Source organism: Equus caballus, chromosome 16 (genome assembly GCF_041296265.1).
Source record: "Equus caballus isolate H_3958 breed thoroughbred chromosome 16, TB-T2T, whole genome shotgun sequence".
Taxonomy (NCBI): Eukaryota; Metazoa; Chordata; class Mammalia; order Perissodactyla; family Equidae; genus Equus; species Equus caballus.
In genome coordinates, this window is record NC_091699.1 from 71,020,675 (window position 1) to 71,037,595 (window position 16,921).

Here is a 16,921-nt window from a genome sequence, read left to right on the forward strand (position 1 = left end):
ATCATTCTCCGAGTCTTGGTACTCTAAGCACCTGTATGTTTTATATCTCAACTGGTTGTAACAATCGTTAGGATTAGGAACTATACCTGGATATCTTCTTCCAGCCTACTCTAGTCCTAGCACAGATTTAATGTGAAGCCCTCAATAATTACTAAAGTAAACTGTACGAGAACATGACCTAGAATCAGGGTAACAGGAAAAAACCAATTTGGCATTAAAAGTGCAGACATCTACAAACACAGAGGTAAGAACTGTCAAATGTAAAGAAATTCTTCACTTGGACAAGTGCCAGTAATAACGCCACACTAACATATGTGCCCACACAAATACACACACACACACGGGAGTGTGGTAGAAACACACATCAAACACAGTACAAATGATTTTTTGGATTGCCTTCATGTTGATATTTTCTTTTTTTCCCCCTTAACTGAACCACAAATAACTAGCCACAAATGTAACTTTGAATGTATTTCTCTATCTAGTCACACACGTGGAAAAATAAAGAATGAAAGATCAGAAAACCTGAGTTTAAATCCAAATCAGCCATTTCTAGCTTTGCAACCCTGAGCATGCTACTTAACCCCATGAGTCTCAGAGTGGCTGAAAAGACTAAGCATGAGATCATATATGAAAGTCCTTGAAAAGCTACCAAATGGTATATAAATATTACTACAATGACCAAAAAAGGAAAATAAGTAGTGACAATAATTACATTTTTGCACTGGTGGCTCTTTCTAGAGATCACACCTATATAGGCACTGTCCCTAATTTCTATCTTAATGCCTTCCTGTTCTGTGACATAATTTTGAAAAAGGTTAACCCACACACATTTTCCCTATATACTGTTTTAGTTACTATGATCCGGAAAACACATTTTCCTCTATTAAATGGCTCTCATCAACTGTAAGGTGAGACAGCGGTTAGGTTTATGTCCAGTTATGGCCTCTTCTATACTGGGAATGCCTTAACTAATGAGTTAAGACAATCAAAAGTGAATCAGTTAGAGGACTTACAGTTTGATTCAAAACTTACTACAAAGCTACAGTAATCAAGACTGTGTGGTACTGGCATAAAGATAGACATATAGATGAATGGAATAAAATTGACAGTACAGAACTAAACCTTCACATTTAGGATCCAACAATTTTTCAACCAGGAAGCCAAGACAATTCAATGAGGAAAATGGTTTTCAACAAACGGTGCTGAGGGCATTGGGTACCCACAACAAGGAAAAGAATGAAGTTGGACCTCTACCTCACACCATATACAAAATGGATCAGAAAGCAAAATATGAAAGCTAAAACTAAGGGACTCCTAGAAGAAAAACATAGGCACAAATCTTCATAGTTTTGGATTAGGCAATGGTTTCTTAGAAATGACACCAAATGCACAAAGAACAAAAGAAAAAAACAGATAAATTGGACTTCATCAAAACTTAAAACTTTCATGTTTCAAAGGTCACTATCAAGAGGTGAAAAAACTATCCACAGAATAGGAGAAAATATTTTCAAATCTTGTCTGATATGGGACCTGTATCCAAAATAAATAATGAACACTTACAACTCAACAATAAGACAACTCAATTTAAAAATGGACAGAGAATGTTAGTAGACATTACTCTAAAGAAGATATAAAAACGGCCAATCAGCATATGAAAAGATGGTCACCATCATCATTATCCATTAGAGTAATGCGACTCAAAACCACAATGACATACCACTTCACAACTACTAGGACAGTTATCAACCAAAAGATAGACAATAGGGGCCAGCCCACTGGCACAGTGGTTAAGTTGCACATTCTGCTTTGGTGGCCCAGGGTTCGCTGGTTCAGATCCTGAGTGCAGACCCATGCACCGCTTGTCATGCCATTCTGTGGCAGGTGTCCCACATATAGAGTAGAGGGAAATGGGCATGGATGTTAGCTCAAGGACCAGTCTTCCTTAGCAAAAAGAGGAGGACTGGCGGCAGATGTTAGCTCAGGGCTAATCTTCCTCAAAAAAAAAAAAAAAGATGGACAAACAATAACAATTGCCAAGGCTGTGAGAAACTGGAACTCTCATACACTGCTGGTAGGAAGGTAATATAGTGCAGCCACTTTGGAATACATTCTGGCAGTTCCCCATAAGGTTAAACATAGTTACTATATGACCCAGCCATTCTACTCCTAGGTATATACCCAGGAGAAATGAAAACAAAGGCCCACACAAAAACTTGTACACAAATGTTCACAGAAACATTATTCATATTAGCCAAAAGGTGGAAACAACCCAAATGTCCATTTACTAATGAATGGATAAATAAAATGCAATATATCCATACAATGGAGTATTATTCAGAGACAAAAAGAAATGAAGTACTGATGCATGCTACAACATGATGAATCTTGAAAACATTATGCTTGTACTGACCACATATTGTACGACTCCATTTATACAAAATGTCCAGAAGAGGCAAATCTATAGAGACAAAGTAGATTTGATGGTGGCCTAGGACTAGGTGGTGGGAGAGTTGGGAGGAAATGGGGATGGCATGACTCCTAAAAGTTATTGTGTATCTTTTCAGAGTGATCCAAATTTTGCAAAATTGATTGTGATGGTTACACAATTCCGCAAATATACTAAAAGTCACTAACGTTACTCTTTAAATTATACCTCAATAAAACTGCTACAATTTAAAAAAAAGTAAAGCAGAGCCTGTGTTCAATGTGTCAATTGAAACAGCAATAAAAAGTGAAAACTGCTAGTATAACTGAACTATATCCTCTTTTTAGTATTTCCTCTTTTTGCTTGCTCAATTACTAAATCAAAATCCAAATGAATCATTTTACTGTAGTCTCTACTTTCAAAAAGTAAAAAGGATCTCTGTCATTTCCATGCTCCTAAACCTAATACAAACTTGGCCAGTATCAGATCATTAACAGAATTTGAATTTAGCTTCTCTGCAAAACAGAACAACAAGTTATCCTTTGAATGACACAAATTTTAATTTTAATCTGGAGATTTTTCTAACTAGCTGCCAGTTTTCCACTAGTAACAAGAAAATATAAATGAACACATTAAGACATTTACGAATTTAAGATGTATGCTTTTGACAATTTGTAAAGAATCCTGAAAGTCACAACACAAACATTTACAAGGGGCAGCAATTCCAAGTATTAGAGCTCTGTAACGACATGGCATGAACTTTATCCACTCCATCCATCTAAGCTGATGTGCAAGGCACTGAGGTAGAGAGCAATTCTAGCCAAGAGCCCAGCTGCTGGTATGAAAACATTTATGGATCTGCAGAGGTCTCAGGATAGAGCCCCAGCAAATGTCATAGGTCAACTATGCTATCCATCATAAGAGCTGAGGCAAAGCAAAAATATGTTCTACTATCTACAGGAAATACTCTAAGTATATAACCAAATTTTACTCAAACTATATATAATTTTCTATGCCTATGACCCTTCAGACCCTACGATTTTATGAAAAGAAACTTTTTTCTTAGCTGTATCATAAAGTTTTATTTTTAAACATTAACTCTTATGCTGTAATATTAAAAAAGATAATTAACTCAGTTTTTAAAAAATTTTTTACATTTTTACCTCAAGAACAACAAAGAAAGTGAAAAGAAAAGTGAAAGATATAGAGGCATGTGTTTCCCATGAGAAGAAATAATTGAACCTATTATCAAAGTATTTTGTGGCTGCTCTTTCAAAGTAGTATTTGAGTTTATTCAAAACCTGAAAAAGAAAATTAAACCATACTACAGTAGAGTAGCTTCCTCTAGAAATGCCTCAAACAAACATACCTGTACCGAATGATGTAATTCAGGAAGACTTTATATTCCTAACATGTTCAAATGACAGACTTGCAGAATACTTAAGCACATGCTAGTTCCTTCAATATGATTCCAAGAGTTGCTTAACCAGACATTACATAGAAGATGCACCAAAATTCAGAGGACTCATCTTTAACCTGACATACAGAGAACGGGGCTGTACTAGTCTAGGTTTCCAGAAAAGAAGGATAAACCACACTCTAAGTGGAATGCAACATACCTACCTCCCCACTGAGAAAGCCAAGAGATAAAATCCTTGTCCACTCTGATTGCCTTGACAGGTAAGCCCACAGATGTTCTGTTGAACATAATTTTTATCTGTGATAGCAAGTTAACTACCCAAGCAACCAAAAGGCAGGATTTTTGAGAAGCATGTGTCCTGGAAAAGGTAATACACAAAGGGAGTACAAAGGGAAAGGGATTTTGACTCCTTCTATTAGGCACATAGCTTTAATTTACTCTATTTCTATAAATTAATTCATTATAGTCATTAGGACACATGAAGGCAGCACAGAACTTTTAAAAATCAACCACAAAAGCACTGTTAACTATGTGCCAAAAATAAGCCAAACTAAAATTATGCTCTAACTTCTCTTTCTGAAGCGAGTAACCACATTCTCATTGAACTAAAGATGGGCAGATTTTACTATAAACCACAATCAAATATTTGACACCAAACAATCCAGAGACCACAGTAATCCTCTTACCAAGCACAGTGAACATCTATATTAAGCAACATGAGCACATAGGGAATACAGAACTAATCACCACTCCCCAGTAAGCCACAGCATAAAGGATCCTTTGCTTGCCCAATGGGAGCACCACCCACATGACGGTGGATACGATCTTTACCTATGCCTGATCCACCCCAATCAACTATTTGGGGATCAATAAAAGGAGCCAAAGCCACTGCACCATAACCTCACTTCTAAAGCAAACTTATTCGCTATCCAATCTTCATATCGTTAAATAGATTTCTGTGCAAATTCTCGTAAACAAGCAAATTAACCAAAGTAGATATCCTTCTACAATGTTATATTCAATTATATCTCAATAAAACTAGGGGGAAAACACAACAAAGTAGGTATCTTTCCTGAAACTGTGACATCTACATTTAAAAATGAAAAACTATTACATATATTTTGCTGTACTTAGAGCTTACATAACCAATAATGATATCATTAACTGAGGCTCAATGAAAAAATAAATCTCCAAATTTCAGATGACACTATAAACTTTTCTTTCTTACTTTAAGTAGAACGATGGTTTTTAACTATTTTAGTTTAAGTAATAAACATTACGTAATTCCTTTCCTCAGACTAAGTTTTCATGCATGTTTACAATATATTGGTTTAATCAAAGTTAAATTATTACCTGTAATAAGTCAAAGCTAAACTAAACTTATGTATTAGAAAATAATATATCTGATAGCAAAGTTGCAATGAGTCTAACCATCACATGATATATGTGGATTACATTAATCAAAAATGAGCCTTAAACAAGCTCATTAAACAAAGTAATTTGTTTATTCTTCCAATAGTCTGTCGTCAAAATTTAAGCAAATGAGTATATAAACTAAGTTCACATATTTACCAATTTGGTTGTTTGTAAAAAGGTTATAAAAATAATAAATGTGGTGTAACAGTTAATTTTTTTAAAAAGGATTCAAACCATTAAAACAAATACTATCCTATGAAATAAGAGATTTTAAGTTTCACCCAAACTGGAAGTTTTCTGCAAATCAATCCACTTCCACGAACTGGCCACCAAAGCCTAAACAATGATGTGCCATCTGAGACAGCTCTGACATAACACAATCTTAAGTGTGACAAAAAGTCCTACTGTTAAACAGTTTTACCTAACAAAGAAATATTTATTCTTTTTGAGTGAAATATTCTTTGAACATTATTGCAAGTTTATATACTGTATATGATTCTCATGTAAGGACCGTATTAGATTCACTACAAACATAATAAGCCTCATTAGGCTTTATTACACAAAATAGTTGTCAACTAGCCAACTATCAATATAGCCAGGAGCAAAATTTTCACTTTCATTAATATCTATAGTTATCTTTGCTTTCACATAAAAGTAAGATCAGTAAAATCAGAAATCATACAAAACAATAAATTCTACCTGCATTTAATATTGGAAGCATTTTTCTGCAATCTGCCCTCTCACCTCCAATCCACAAGACTACCAATTTAAACTATACAAACTCCATGTGGGCCTGGTTCCAACACCGACCTCATATTGAAACAGAAAGAAGAGTTTTAAAACAGCCAAACAGCCATCTTCCAACTACTGCATCAGACCCAAGATACAGTCTAAGGCAGGAGGTTACCCTTCTCTTCTTCCTCTATGTACCTGTGTATCATTAATCATTTCCAGGCAAGCACTTTTACTTCCTATAAGTAAAGTCTGACCAGAAAATTGAGGACATGTGGTCATAAAGGAGAGACTGTTTTAAATTTAACATTATTGCCTCAAATTACCCATTCTCAGTCACAACCAATGACTATAAGAAATAATGTAAACCATGAAGAAACACTTTAATGTTCCAGTATTTTTAAAAATCAATTTCCAATAAGATAACAACTGAATAACTATCAAATAGCAAATATTTTAGACACACTATTAACATTAAAGAAATCACTTAAGGCCCTAACACCTCTTCCATTAAAAGATAATTGTATTTGTTACTCTATAATTTCATAATCTCATCGTTATTGCATTACTCTATTTTTGGCAACTCCACTCTACCACTACAAACTACTTGCTAAATATACCAATTCTGCACAGAAACAACCACCACCACTGTCTTCCACGGTGATTTAACTCGGAACCCCAATGTTGTTTTTACTAATTAATCAAACTGTAACAACAACAGTTGCACAACAGACAAAACAGTTCAATTATACCTTCTGCAAAAGATACAAGTAAATAAAAATCCATAAGTACTTACCTACAGTTGGGAGGAGGGTCCAACGTAATTTCTGCAAGTTCCTTCTGAATTCTTTAAAATAAAGACAAAAAGTTATGTTAAAATGCCTTCACTCTGTTAATAGGTCATCAAAATGTTATACTTTTACATTAATATTTCCCATTTGTATGTTTTTAATTTGAAATACTAATACTGCATAAATCATCATATACAATAACAAAGTAGTAATTTCTCCCATGATTTTGACAATGCACCTACAAAGGGTAACAAGATTGGCCACTATCAGTGCAAGCAGCCTATGACTTAAATTAAAATTTCATTAAACCACTGATAACACTAACCAAAACTTCTGGTTTAAATTGGAAACTTTTGCTACATTATTTATAGATCATTCCAACTTCTGGTTTGTACTAGAACTTTCCCATAGAGGATGCAAAGATGATCATATTAAGTTGAATCCAAGCATCCTGATTGATCGAATCAACTGGTGAAGAAAGGATTATCAGGATGTCATTCCAACACCTGAAACTGCTATCAAACTATAAATGGCATTCCTCTCTGAAACCTGTAGGTTGCAGGAGGTTGAGGTTTTCAAGTTTGACACTATTCCTTCTGGTGGCACTAGCCTAATAATATGTGGATAAATATTTTAATATCTGTCACTGCCTGAGCTTCATGCAAAGAACTCTTTTAAAGAAGCCTGCTTTTGTCATCATGCTTTATTTTCAACTTCCAGTTTTAATTGCACCTAACTCCCTACATACATATACAAAGGTTAACAATGCTACACTGTTTTGTAAGACTATGCTTAGCAATCTCTTAACTATCATTCGGGCATTATTAAAACAGGCTTTGTTAAACCAAATACAGAAAAACACCCTCAAAATCATTTCTTCGCCTTTGCCTGGTTTTTAAATATGAGATTCACTAGCAGCTGGATGCTTGCTGTTTGGTCATTCTTGTGATAGTACATGGACAATAAATAACTGAAGTACCTTAAAAAACAAGAATCTGAACAAAACATTTACTCTCAAACATTTTCATTCTACATCTTTTTCAAGACAATTAACAGAACTACCAGAATAGACGAGACTCCTCCAAGAGGATTGGCACCAACTTCCTAAAGGAACTGCAATGCTACTAACATGATTTTCACTTCTCTAAGCCACGTGATTCAAGGTGGTAGACATTATGAAGTACAGCTCGACTAATAAATTCAAAGACAAAAAAACTTTCATTTTAATTCTGCTATGTCATTAATGGAGAGTTCTTGGGTAAAAAGACTGCTCACACCTGTTCTCTCTCTCTCAGCCTCAGTTTTCTGTCCTATAAAACAAAGAGGTGAACTAGGACAAATTCCATGATCTCTTTTATCTTTAAAACATATAATTTCCTTCTAATACGGGTTCTATGATATGTTTACACGCATATCAAGTACATATGGCCCATAATTAAATGAGAGAAGTCTCAAAGATCTGATATAGAAAAACACCCGTTACGGATTTCACACCCAAAAGTATAAAACAGGCACTTTAAAACTAAATGGGTAAGTCTAGGTCTAAGAGCAAACTGAACACACACATTCACCTCCCACTCCTTCAGGACCCCACCTGTGGTGGGGGCAAAATACAGAAAGGAAGAAACGGCAAGGAGAAGGGAGGTGGTCACCAATGGATGAGAAATTGCAGCATATTTCTGAAAGACAAAGCGGATGGGTGTAAATTAAACAAGTTGAGATGGCCAAGAGGGGGCTGCAGATTGTATAAGGATATAATAAAGATACATTATTCAATCTGGGGGGGGGGGAGGAGACAACCAGAAATCACAGAAGAAAAACATCTGTATAAGAAAATCATAGATCAAATATGAAGGAAACTAAAATGTAAACTGATTTAAACCAAGTAAGAGATGTTAAAGGGAAAAAAGAGAGATTTGATCTATTTTGTAGCCTAGATAACATGACATTGGACTTGAAGGAAATCTAATCCTAATATCCTATTTGGTCCATCACTGAATATTTAGTTACAATAAATGTACAGACAATTTATTGATCTTTTACTTACAGATAAAGCACAGAAGATGAGTTGCAGCTGCACTAAAAAATGTAAATGTTACTAACCTTGAAGATGTTAAATTAAGTGTAGCAATAGAAACCAGCTAAAAGTGCATAGAGGAGGGGTATGAGTAGATGGAAGGAAGAACAAAGGTATTAATATCCCCATTTTACAAAGTAGGGAACCAAGAAATACTGTTGAAATTTGAAAGAATAAGAAATAGTGGCTTAACTATATCATTTAGTTTAGAAAGACAACTAACACTTTTTTTTTTTAAATCTAACTATCATTAACTGGGAGGAGGGAAAAGGAAGGAAGGCAGAGTCAGTAAACAAGCTACATCCTCAAATTTCACAGGAAGGAGTCAAAAGATATTATTTAAGTTAACAATTCAACAAACAGGTATATTATTTAGAGCTATGCAGAAAACTGATGGAAGGACTAAAACCAGAGAGCTAAAAAAGTTCGCTTCAAGGGAATGGAATTGGGATAGGGAGAGTGTTTGGACAGAAAACTATTGTTTTCCATCAAAAATGTCTCTGTACTGTTTAATTGTTACCAGAAACATGAATAACTTTTATACATTGTCTTTTAAACTAAGAGGACCAAAAGAATAGGCACTGCAAAGAGCATGCTTAGACTGTCAAAGAAAACTGTTTTTAACATAAAAGAACTTATTTGGGATTTTCAAATAATTCGTCTTGCTTTATGCTTATACTGTCCCTTTCGGTTTAAAAAAATTTGATAAATCATAATTTTCTGTCATAGAATTCTATAACAGAACTGGAACCCCTCTGGATGCCTATAATTCCAAATCTAATTATTCAATACAAAAGCAATTTACTGATAAACTTGACAACTCTGAGCCATGAGTCAATATATTATATTTTGAGCCACTGTTATCTAAGAGTGGTTGTATTTCTCTTGACAGAAAAGATTATACTAAGAATTGCTATTTAAACGGTTGCAAGATGTCCCGCTGTTTTCAATGACAGCAATTCAATTCTATCTCAAAAGTTGTGATCATGGTATGTATTAAGTTTCTCAGTCTTGACATGTGGGGTAAGGAAAGTAGCTATTTCAGGCAATGTCCCTTAGGGTGAAGAAAAATGAAAAAGTATCAGTAATTCACACTTACAGTGTACCTTTTACAAGATGATCTTAGGCTATTAAAAGTGAATTAAATAAGTGAATTCTCCAAGAATTACTGTTTTAACAGCCCCCACTTAAGAGTAAGGAAACTAAGGCTAGTTACTGTACACTGGTAAGGTGAAAGGCAGTCAATTATCTTGCTAAGTGAAACAAACAAAAAGACCTTTCTTTTATCAGAACCTTTTAGACAAAATTATTTCTTTAGACATAAATCACTAAACCACCACCTAAATTCCCAATTTCCATCTGGCAGTGCCACTGCTTTGGTTATTATGATACAAAAGTCAGCAACTGCACATAACTACTAAGACAAGTCAGAAGCAAAATAAGAACTAAATTTCAGTTTGTAAGACTTTATCTAATAACTGTTGCAAGAATGGCAAGAGTTCTACTGTATGTGACTGTCATGTGCTAAGAAGAAGAGAGGGGAAAGAAAAGAATGATCCATTCAGATTTGATTGAAGAATATGATACCAAAATTATACAAAATGGAGAAGATATGACGCACTCATTTTAACATCAACATATTGAATTAATGGTTCAGAAAACCGAAGCAGTATGTACGTACTGACCTGTTCAAAACACACACATATATTTTAGGTTAGAGAAAATTCAATAACTCACTCAGGGCCAAGGAGTATTAATATATGGACATAGTGATTCACAAAGGTGTTTTCTTAGCAGTTATTAAAAAAAAAACCCTTCATCCCACCTAGATAACGTTCTTTAGTCCCGTATGGACTGCACTCCTCAGTCACCTGAGAATCCCTATTCTAACCAATTGAATCAACTGGTCAAAATCTTCCAAAGTGAACTTATTCTCAAGAAGAAAACATCACGCAACTAATCACAAAAGTTTTTTAAATCTCAAAGTAGTCTCTGAATTAACCTAGAAAACACAGAACCATGGCAAATAATAAGCCTCAAGTTTAATTCTGAATGTGATATATACCATGTATCTGTGATTCTAAGAGACTACTGATTTTTAAGACATCCTCAATTAAATGATTGTGCAAAACAATTTTAAGATGCATCCTGATTTCAGAAACATTGAAAAGTTTTTAAATGTACCTCTGGAATCAAGAAAACGCAGTAATTACGAGAGATTATCTATAGAGTACTACTGCATCCTCAAGTAGAAAACACATTCAGATAAGTCCATATAATAAAAGTTCACAATGGAATACACTGGACTCAATCTTTAAATCCAACGAAAATTTAGAGTCAAAAACCAAATGCCATTCCTAGAACACTACTAAAGTGCGTCCAATAAAATCACAGTGTCAAGATGGCAGCATAGGCAGACTCTGAACTTGCCTCCTCCCATGGACACAACAAATTCACTACTACTCTTGGAACAATTACCCAAGAGGGAACTGAAAACTGGATAAAAAGAATCCCCTCAACAAGGGACAGTGCAGACTAAAATGGAAGAGGCAGAAATTCCTTTCTGGGGAGAAAAATAACAGCTTTTAGCCATGGTGCTCCATGGACAGCCAGGAGAAATCTTAATGTATGAAGCCTTCCCTGGAAGGGTGGGGGATCTGAGGAAGGAAACTTTACCACAACAAGCAGCTTTTGGACTCAGCACAATGGAGGCAAGTGTCATGACATCTGGCTTTATTGGCTATTAGCTACAACCAGGTATACCCCCAGAAAAGCTATCAGACATAGGGGGAAAAAAGCCTGCTCTTAAAGGGCCCACACACAAATTCAGCTATTTCAGAAAACAACCTAAAACCACCAGAAAGAAAGGTGCACAGTCCTTTGGTGAAAAGAGACTCACCAGATAGCTTCTGCGTGCATTTTGGTGAGAGGTGAGACCTCCCCAGGGACTGAAACATTGGCAGTAGCCATTTTTGTGACCTAGTATAGGTATGCTGACACAGACTCTGGCAGAGGCCATTGGAGTTCTTCCCCTGGCCTGTTAGCCCAGGGGTCTGCCCCACATGATTGAGCACCAATTTAATCCAGCTCAGCCAGGGCAGGCAGCCCACCCTAGGGACTGGTCCCACACAAGAGCAAGCCTGCAGGCAACTTGAGGGCCCCCATAAGTAGGGTGCCTGGAAACTCTGCAGCAGGGCAAGTGGCTCCACCTCTGTGGGGCAAGGCATGTGTGAGGAGCAGGCCTGCACTGGTGGAATGTGTGGGGCCTCTGCTGGGTCCACTTCAGTGGGCCAGGCCCCTGCACAGGACAGGACTGTGATGACAGGGTGTGTGGCCCTGTGAGCTGTGGGGCTTGTCAGCTACAGCAGACTTGTTCTTCTCAAATAGCCACGTAGGGGAACAGCCCCACCTTCCAAAACCTGAAACAAGTGGGTGCTCCCATGCCTGGGGCTGGCTGCACTCAACTGTGATTCTGAGAGAGCTGACAACAGCCTTGCAGACCTGAGGCCTACAGCAATTGTAAGCCCCTGAGCCTAGCAAGCAGCCACACTGGGGGCCTCCTCAACACAAAAACTGCAACAAAAATGTGCTATTACACCTTGCAGCCAACTGTACTGGGGCTCCCCACACCCAATAAAATGACTGTAGGGTCCATAGCAGCTACACGCAGCTGAGCATTAAACCAGCCAGCTGTGGGGACAGCCTAGCCTCCCCAGGCACCTGCAGCAAGAGCAACCCTGCCACAACAGAAGGATGCATGAGCCCACACAGGGGACACTCCTGGAACATTTGGAACTGATGAGGAGAAGAAAGCATACTTCTGGGCCTCATAAGGTATCTCTTACAAAGGCCACCTCTCCAAGACTAGGAGCTGTGGCTGACCTACCTAATACATAGATATAAGCACAGAGAAAGAGGCAAAATGAGGAGACAAAGGAATACAATCCAAGTAAGGGAACAGGACAAAACCCCAGAAAAAGAATTAAACAAAACAGAGACAAACAAACTACCTGACAAAGAGTACAAACTAAGAGTCATAAGGATGCTCACTGATCTTTGGAGAAGAATGGATGAACTCAGTGAGAACTTCAGCAAAGAATTGGAAAATACAAAAAACAACCAATCAGAAATGAAGGATACAATATTAGAAATGAAAAATTCACTAGAGGGACTCAATAGTAGAGTAGATGATATAGAAGAACAGATTAGCAAGATGGATGAAAGACTAGAGAAAATCATCCAAGCTGAACAGACCAAAAAAAAAGAGTGAGAACAGTCAAAGGGACCTCTGGGACAACATCAAGTGCACTAACATCCATACTATAGGAGTCCCAGAAGGAGAAGAACAAGACAAAGGGGCAGAGAAGCTATAAGAAGAAATAACAGCTGAAAAATTTCCTAACCTAAGTAAGGAAACAGACATCCAGGTACAGGAAGCACAGAGAGCACCAAACAAGATAACCCAAAGAGTCTCACACCAAGACACATAATAATTAAAATGTCAAGAATTAAATATAAAGAGAAAATCCTAAAAGCTGCAAGAGAAAGGCAACAAGTTACATACAAAGGAAACCCCATAAGGCTATCAGCTGACTTCTTAGCAGAAACCTTACGGGCTAGAAGGGAGTGGCATAATATACTTAAAATGCTGAAAGGAAAACACCTACAGCCAAGAATACTCGGCAAGGTAATCATTCAGAATGGAAGGAGAGATAAAGAGTTTCCTAGACAAGCAAAAACTAAAGAAGTTTATCACCAAGAAAACAGTCATACAAGAAATGCTAAAGGTACTTACTTAAGTGGAAAAGAGAAGACTGCAAGTAAGAATAAGAAAATTACCAATAAAAAACATTTTCCAGGATAGATCACTTATTAGGCCACAAAACAAGCCTCAATAAATCTAAGAAGACTAAAATAATACCAAGCATCTTTTCTGACCACAAACGTATGAAACTAGCAATCAACTACAGGAAGAAAATCAGAAAAGCCACAAATATGTAGAGCTTAAGAAAATGCTAATGAACAACAATGAGGTCAATGAAGAAATCAAAGGAGAAATCAAAAAATACCTGGAGATAAATGAAAATGAAAATATGACATGCCAAAATTTATGAGATACAGCAAAAGCAGTTCTAAGAGGGAAGTTTACAGCATTGCAGGCCTACCTAAACAAACAAGAAAAATCTCAAACAGACAATCTAACAGTGCACCCACAGGAACTGGAAAAAGAAGAACAAACAAAGCCCAAAACCAGTAAAAGGAAGGAAATAATAAAAACCCAAGCAGAAATAAATGAAATAGAGACTAAGAAAAATAGGAAAGCAAAAAATCAATAAAACTAAGAGCTGATTCTTTGAAAAGACAAACAAAATTGACAAACTTTTAGCTAAACTCACCAAGAAAAAGAGAGAAAAGGCTCAAATAAATAAAATCAGAAATGAAAGAGGGGAAATTACAACAGACACCTCAGAAATACAAAAGATTATAAGAGAATACTATGAAAAGCTAGATGCCAAAAAATTGGATAATCTAAAAGAAATGGATAAACTCTTAGAATCATACAACCTTCCAAAACTGAATCAAGAAGACATAGAGAATTTGAATAGGCCAATCGCCAGTTAGGAGATCAAAAGAGTAATCAAAAACCTTCCAAAAAATAAAAGTCCAGGACCAGAAGGCTTGCCTAGTGAATTCTACCAAACATTCAAAGAAGTCTTAATACCTATCCTTCTCAAACTCTTCCAAAAAAAAGATCATACACCATGATCAAGCGGGTTTTATTCCAGGAATGCAAGGATGGTTCAACATCCGCAAATCAATCAGTGTGATACACCATATTAACAAAATGAAGGAAAAAAATCACAATCACCTCAATAGATGCAGAGAAAGCATTTGACAAGATACAGCATCCACTCACGATAAAAACTCTGAATAAACTGGGTATAGAAGGAAAATACCTCAACAAAATAAAGGTCATACATGACAAACTCACAGCAAACATCATTCTCAATGGAGAAAAACTGAAAGCTAGCCCTCTAGGGACAGGAACCAGACAAGGATGCCCACTTTCACCACTCTTATTTAATACAGTATTACAAGTCCTAGCCAGAGCAATCAGAAAAGAAAAAGAAATAAAAGGGATCCAAATTGGAAAGGAATAACTGGAAGTGTCACTATTTGCAGATGACATGATCTTATATACAGAAAACCCTAAAGAATCCACCAAAAAACTTTTAGAAATAAAAAATGAATACACTAAAGTTGAAGGATATGAAATCAACATACAAAAATCAGCTCCATTTCTATACACTAACAATGAGTAGCAGAATGAGAAATTAAGAATACAATCCCATTTACAATTGCAACAAAAAAAAATAAAATATCTAGGAATAAACTTAACCAAAGAGGTGAAAGACTAGTACACTGAAAAGTATAAAACACTCTTGAAAGAAACTGAATAACACACAAAGAAATGGAAAGACATTCCATGTTCTTGGATTGGAAGAATTAACATAGTTAAAATGTCCATACTTCCCTAAGGCAATCTACAGATTCAATGCAATCCCTATCAAAGTTCCAACGGCATTTTTTGCAAAAATAGAGCAAAGAATCCTAAAATTTATATGGAACAAGAGACCCAGAATAGCCAAAAGAATCCTGAAAAAAACGAACAAAGCTGGAGGTATCACACTCCCTGATTTCATAATATACCACAAAGCCATCGTAATCAAATCAGCACGGTACTGGCACAAAAAAAGACACACAGATCAACAGAACAGAATCAAGAGCCCAGAAATAAACCCACACATCTATGGACAGCTAATTTTCAACAAGGGAGCCAAAAACATACGATGGAGAAGGGAAAGTCTCGTCAATAAATGGTATTGGGAAAACTGGACAGCCACAAGCAAAAGAATGAAAGTAGACCATTATCTTATATCATACACAAAAACTAACTCAAAATGGATTAAAGACTTGAATGTAAGCCCTGAACCCATGAAATTTCTAGAAGAAAACATAGGCAGTGCACTCTTCGACATAGGTCTTAGGCAGCATATGTTCAAGCACCATGTCTGATTGGGAAAGGGAAATAGAAAAAATAAACAGATGGACTACATAAAACTAAAAAGCTTCTGCACAGCAAAGGAAATCATCAACAAAAGGAAAAGACAACCTAACAATTGGGGGAAGATATTTGCAAACCATATATCTGATAAGGGGTTAATATCCAAAATATATAAAGAACTCATACATCTCAACAACAAAAAAACTAACAACACAATTAAAAAATGGTCAAAAGATGTGAAGAGACATTTCTCCAAAGAAGATATACAGATGGCCAAGAGGCACATGAAAAGATGTTGAACATTACTAATTATCAGGGAAATGCAAATCAAAACTACAATGAGATATCACCTCACGCCCATCAGAATGGCTATAATTAACAAGACAGGAAATAACAAGTGCTGGAGAAGATATGGAGAAAAGGGAACTCTCAAACACTGCTGATGGGAGTGCCAACTGTTGCAACCACTATGGAAAACAGCATGGAGATTCTTCAAAAAATTAAGACAAGAACTACCATATGAGCCAGCTATTCCACTGCTGTGTATTTATCCAAAGAACATGAAAATATGAATGCATAAAGATGTACGTACCCCTATGTTCGTTGCAGCCTTATTTATAGTAGCTGAGACTTGGAAGCAACCCAGATGCCCATCAAGGGACGAATGGAAAAAGAAGATGTGGTATATACACACAATGGAATACTACTCAGCCATACAAAAGGATGAAATCTGACCAACTGTGACAACATGGATGGACCTTGAGGGTATTATGGTAAGCAAAATAAGAGGCAGAATATCATACCATATGATCTCACTCATAAATAGAAGATAAAAACAACAACAAACACACACATAGAGACAGAGACTGGACTGGTGGTTACCAGAGGGGAAGGGGGGAGAGAAGAGGGTGAAATGGGTGATTGATTAGGCACATGTGTATGGTGATGGATTGTAATTAGTCTTTGGGTGGTGAACATGACATAATCTACA

The 16,921-nt window shown here is 36.3% G+C and overlaps 1 protein-coding gene across 4 annotated transcripts in view; it reads right to left on the minus strand.

The window, feature by feature from the left end:
- The window catches only part of LOC100061057 (ubiquitin-conjugating enzyme E2 E2), a 343,291-nt gene that overhangs the window by 316,258 nt on the left and 10,112 nt on the right, over positions 1–16,921 (minus strand). For all 4 annotated transcript variants that reach the window (XM_023620859.2, XM_023620860.2, XM_023620861.2 and 1 more), the window contains one exon: positions 6,793–6,843. In XM_023620859.2, the coding sequence (XP_023476627.2) occupies positions 6,793–6,843 (51 nt within the window). The remainder of the gene's footprint in view (positions 1–6,792; positions 6,844–16,921) is intronic.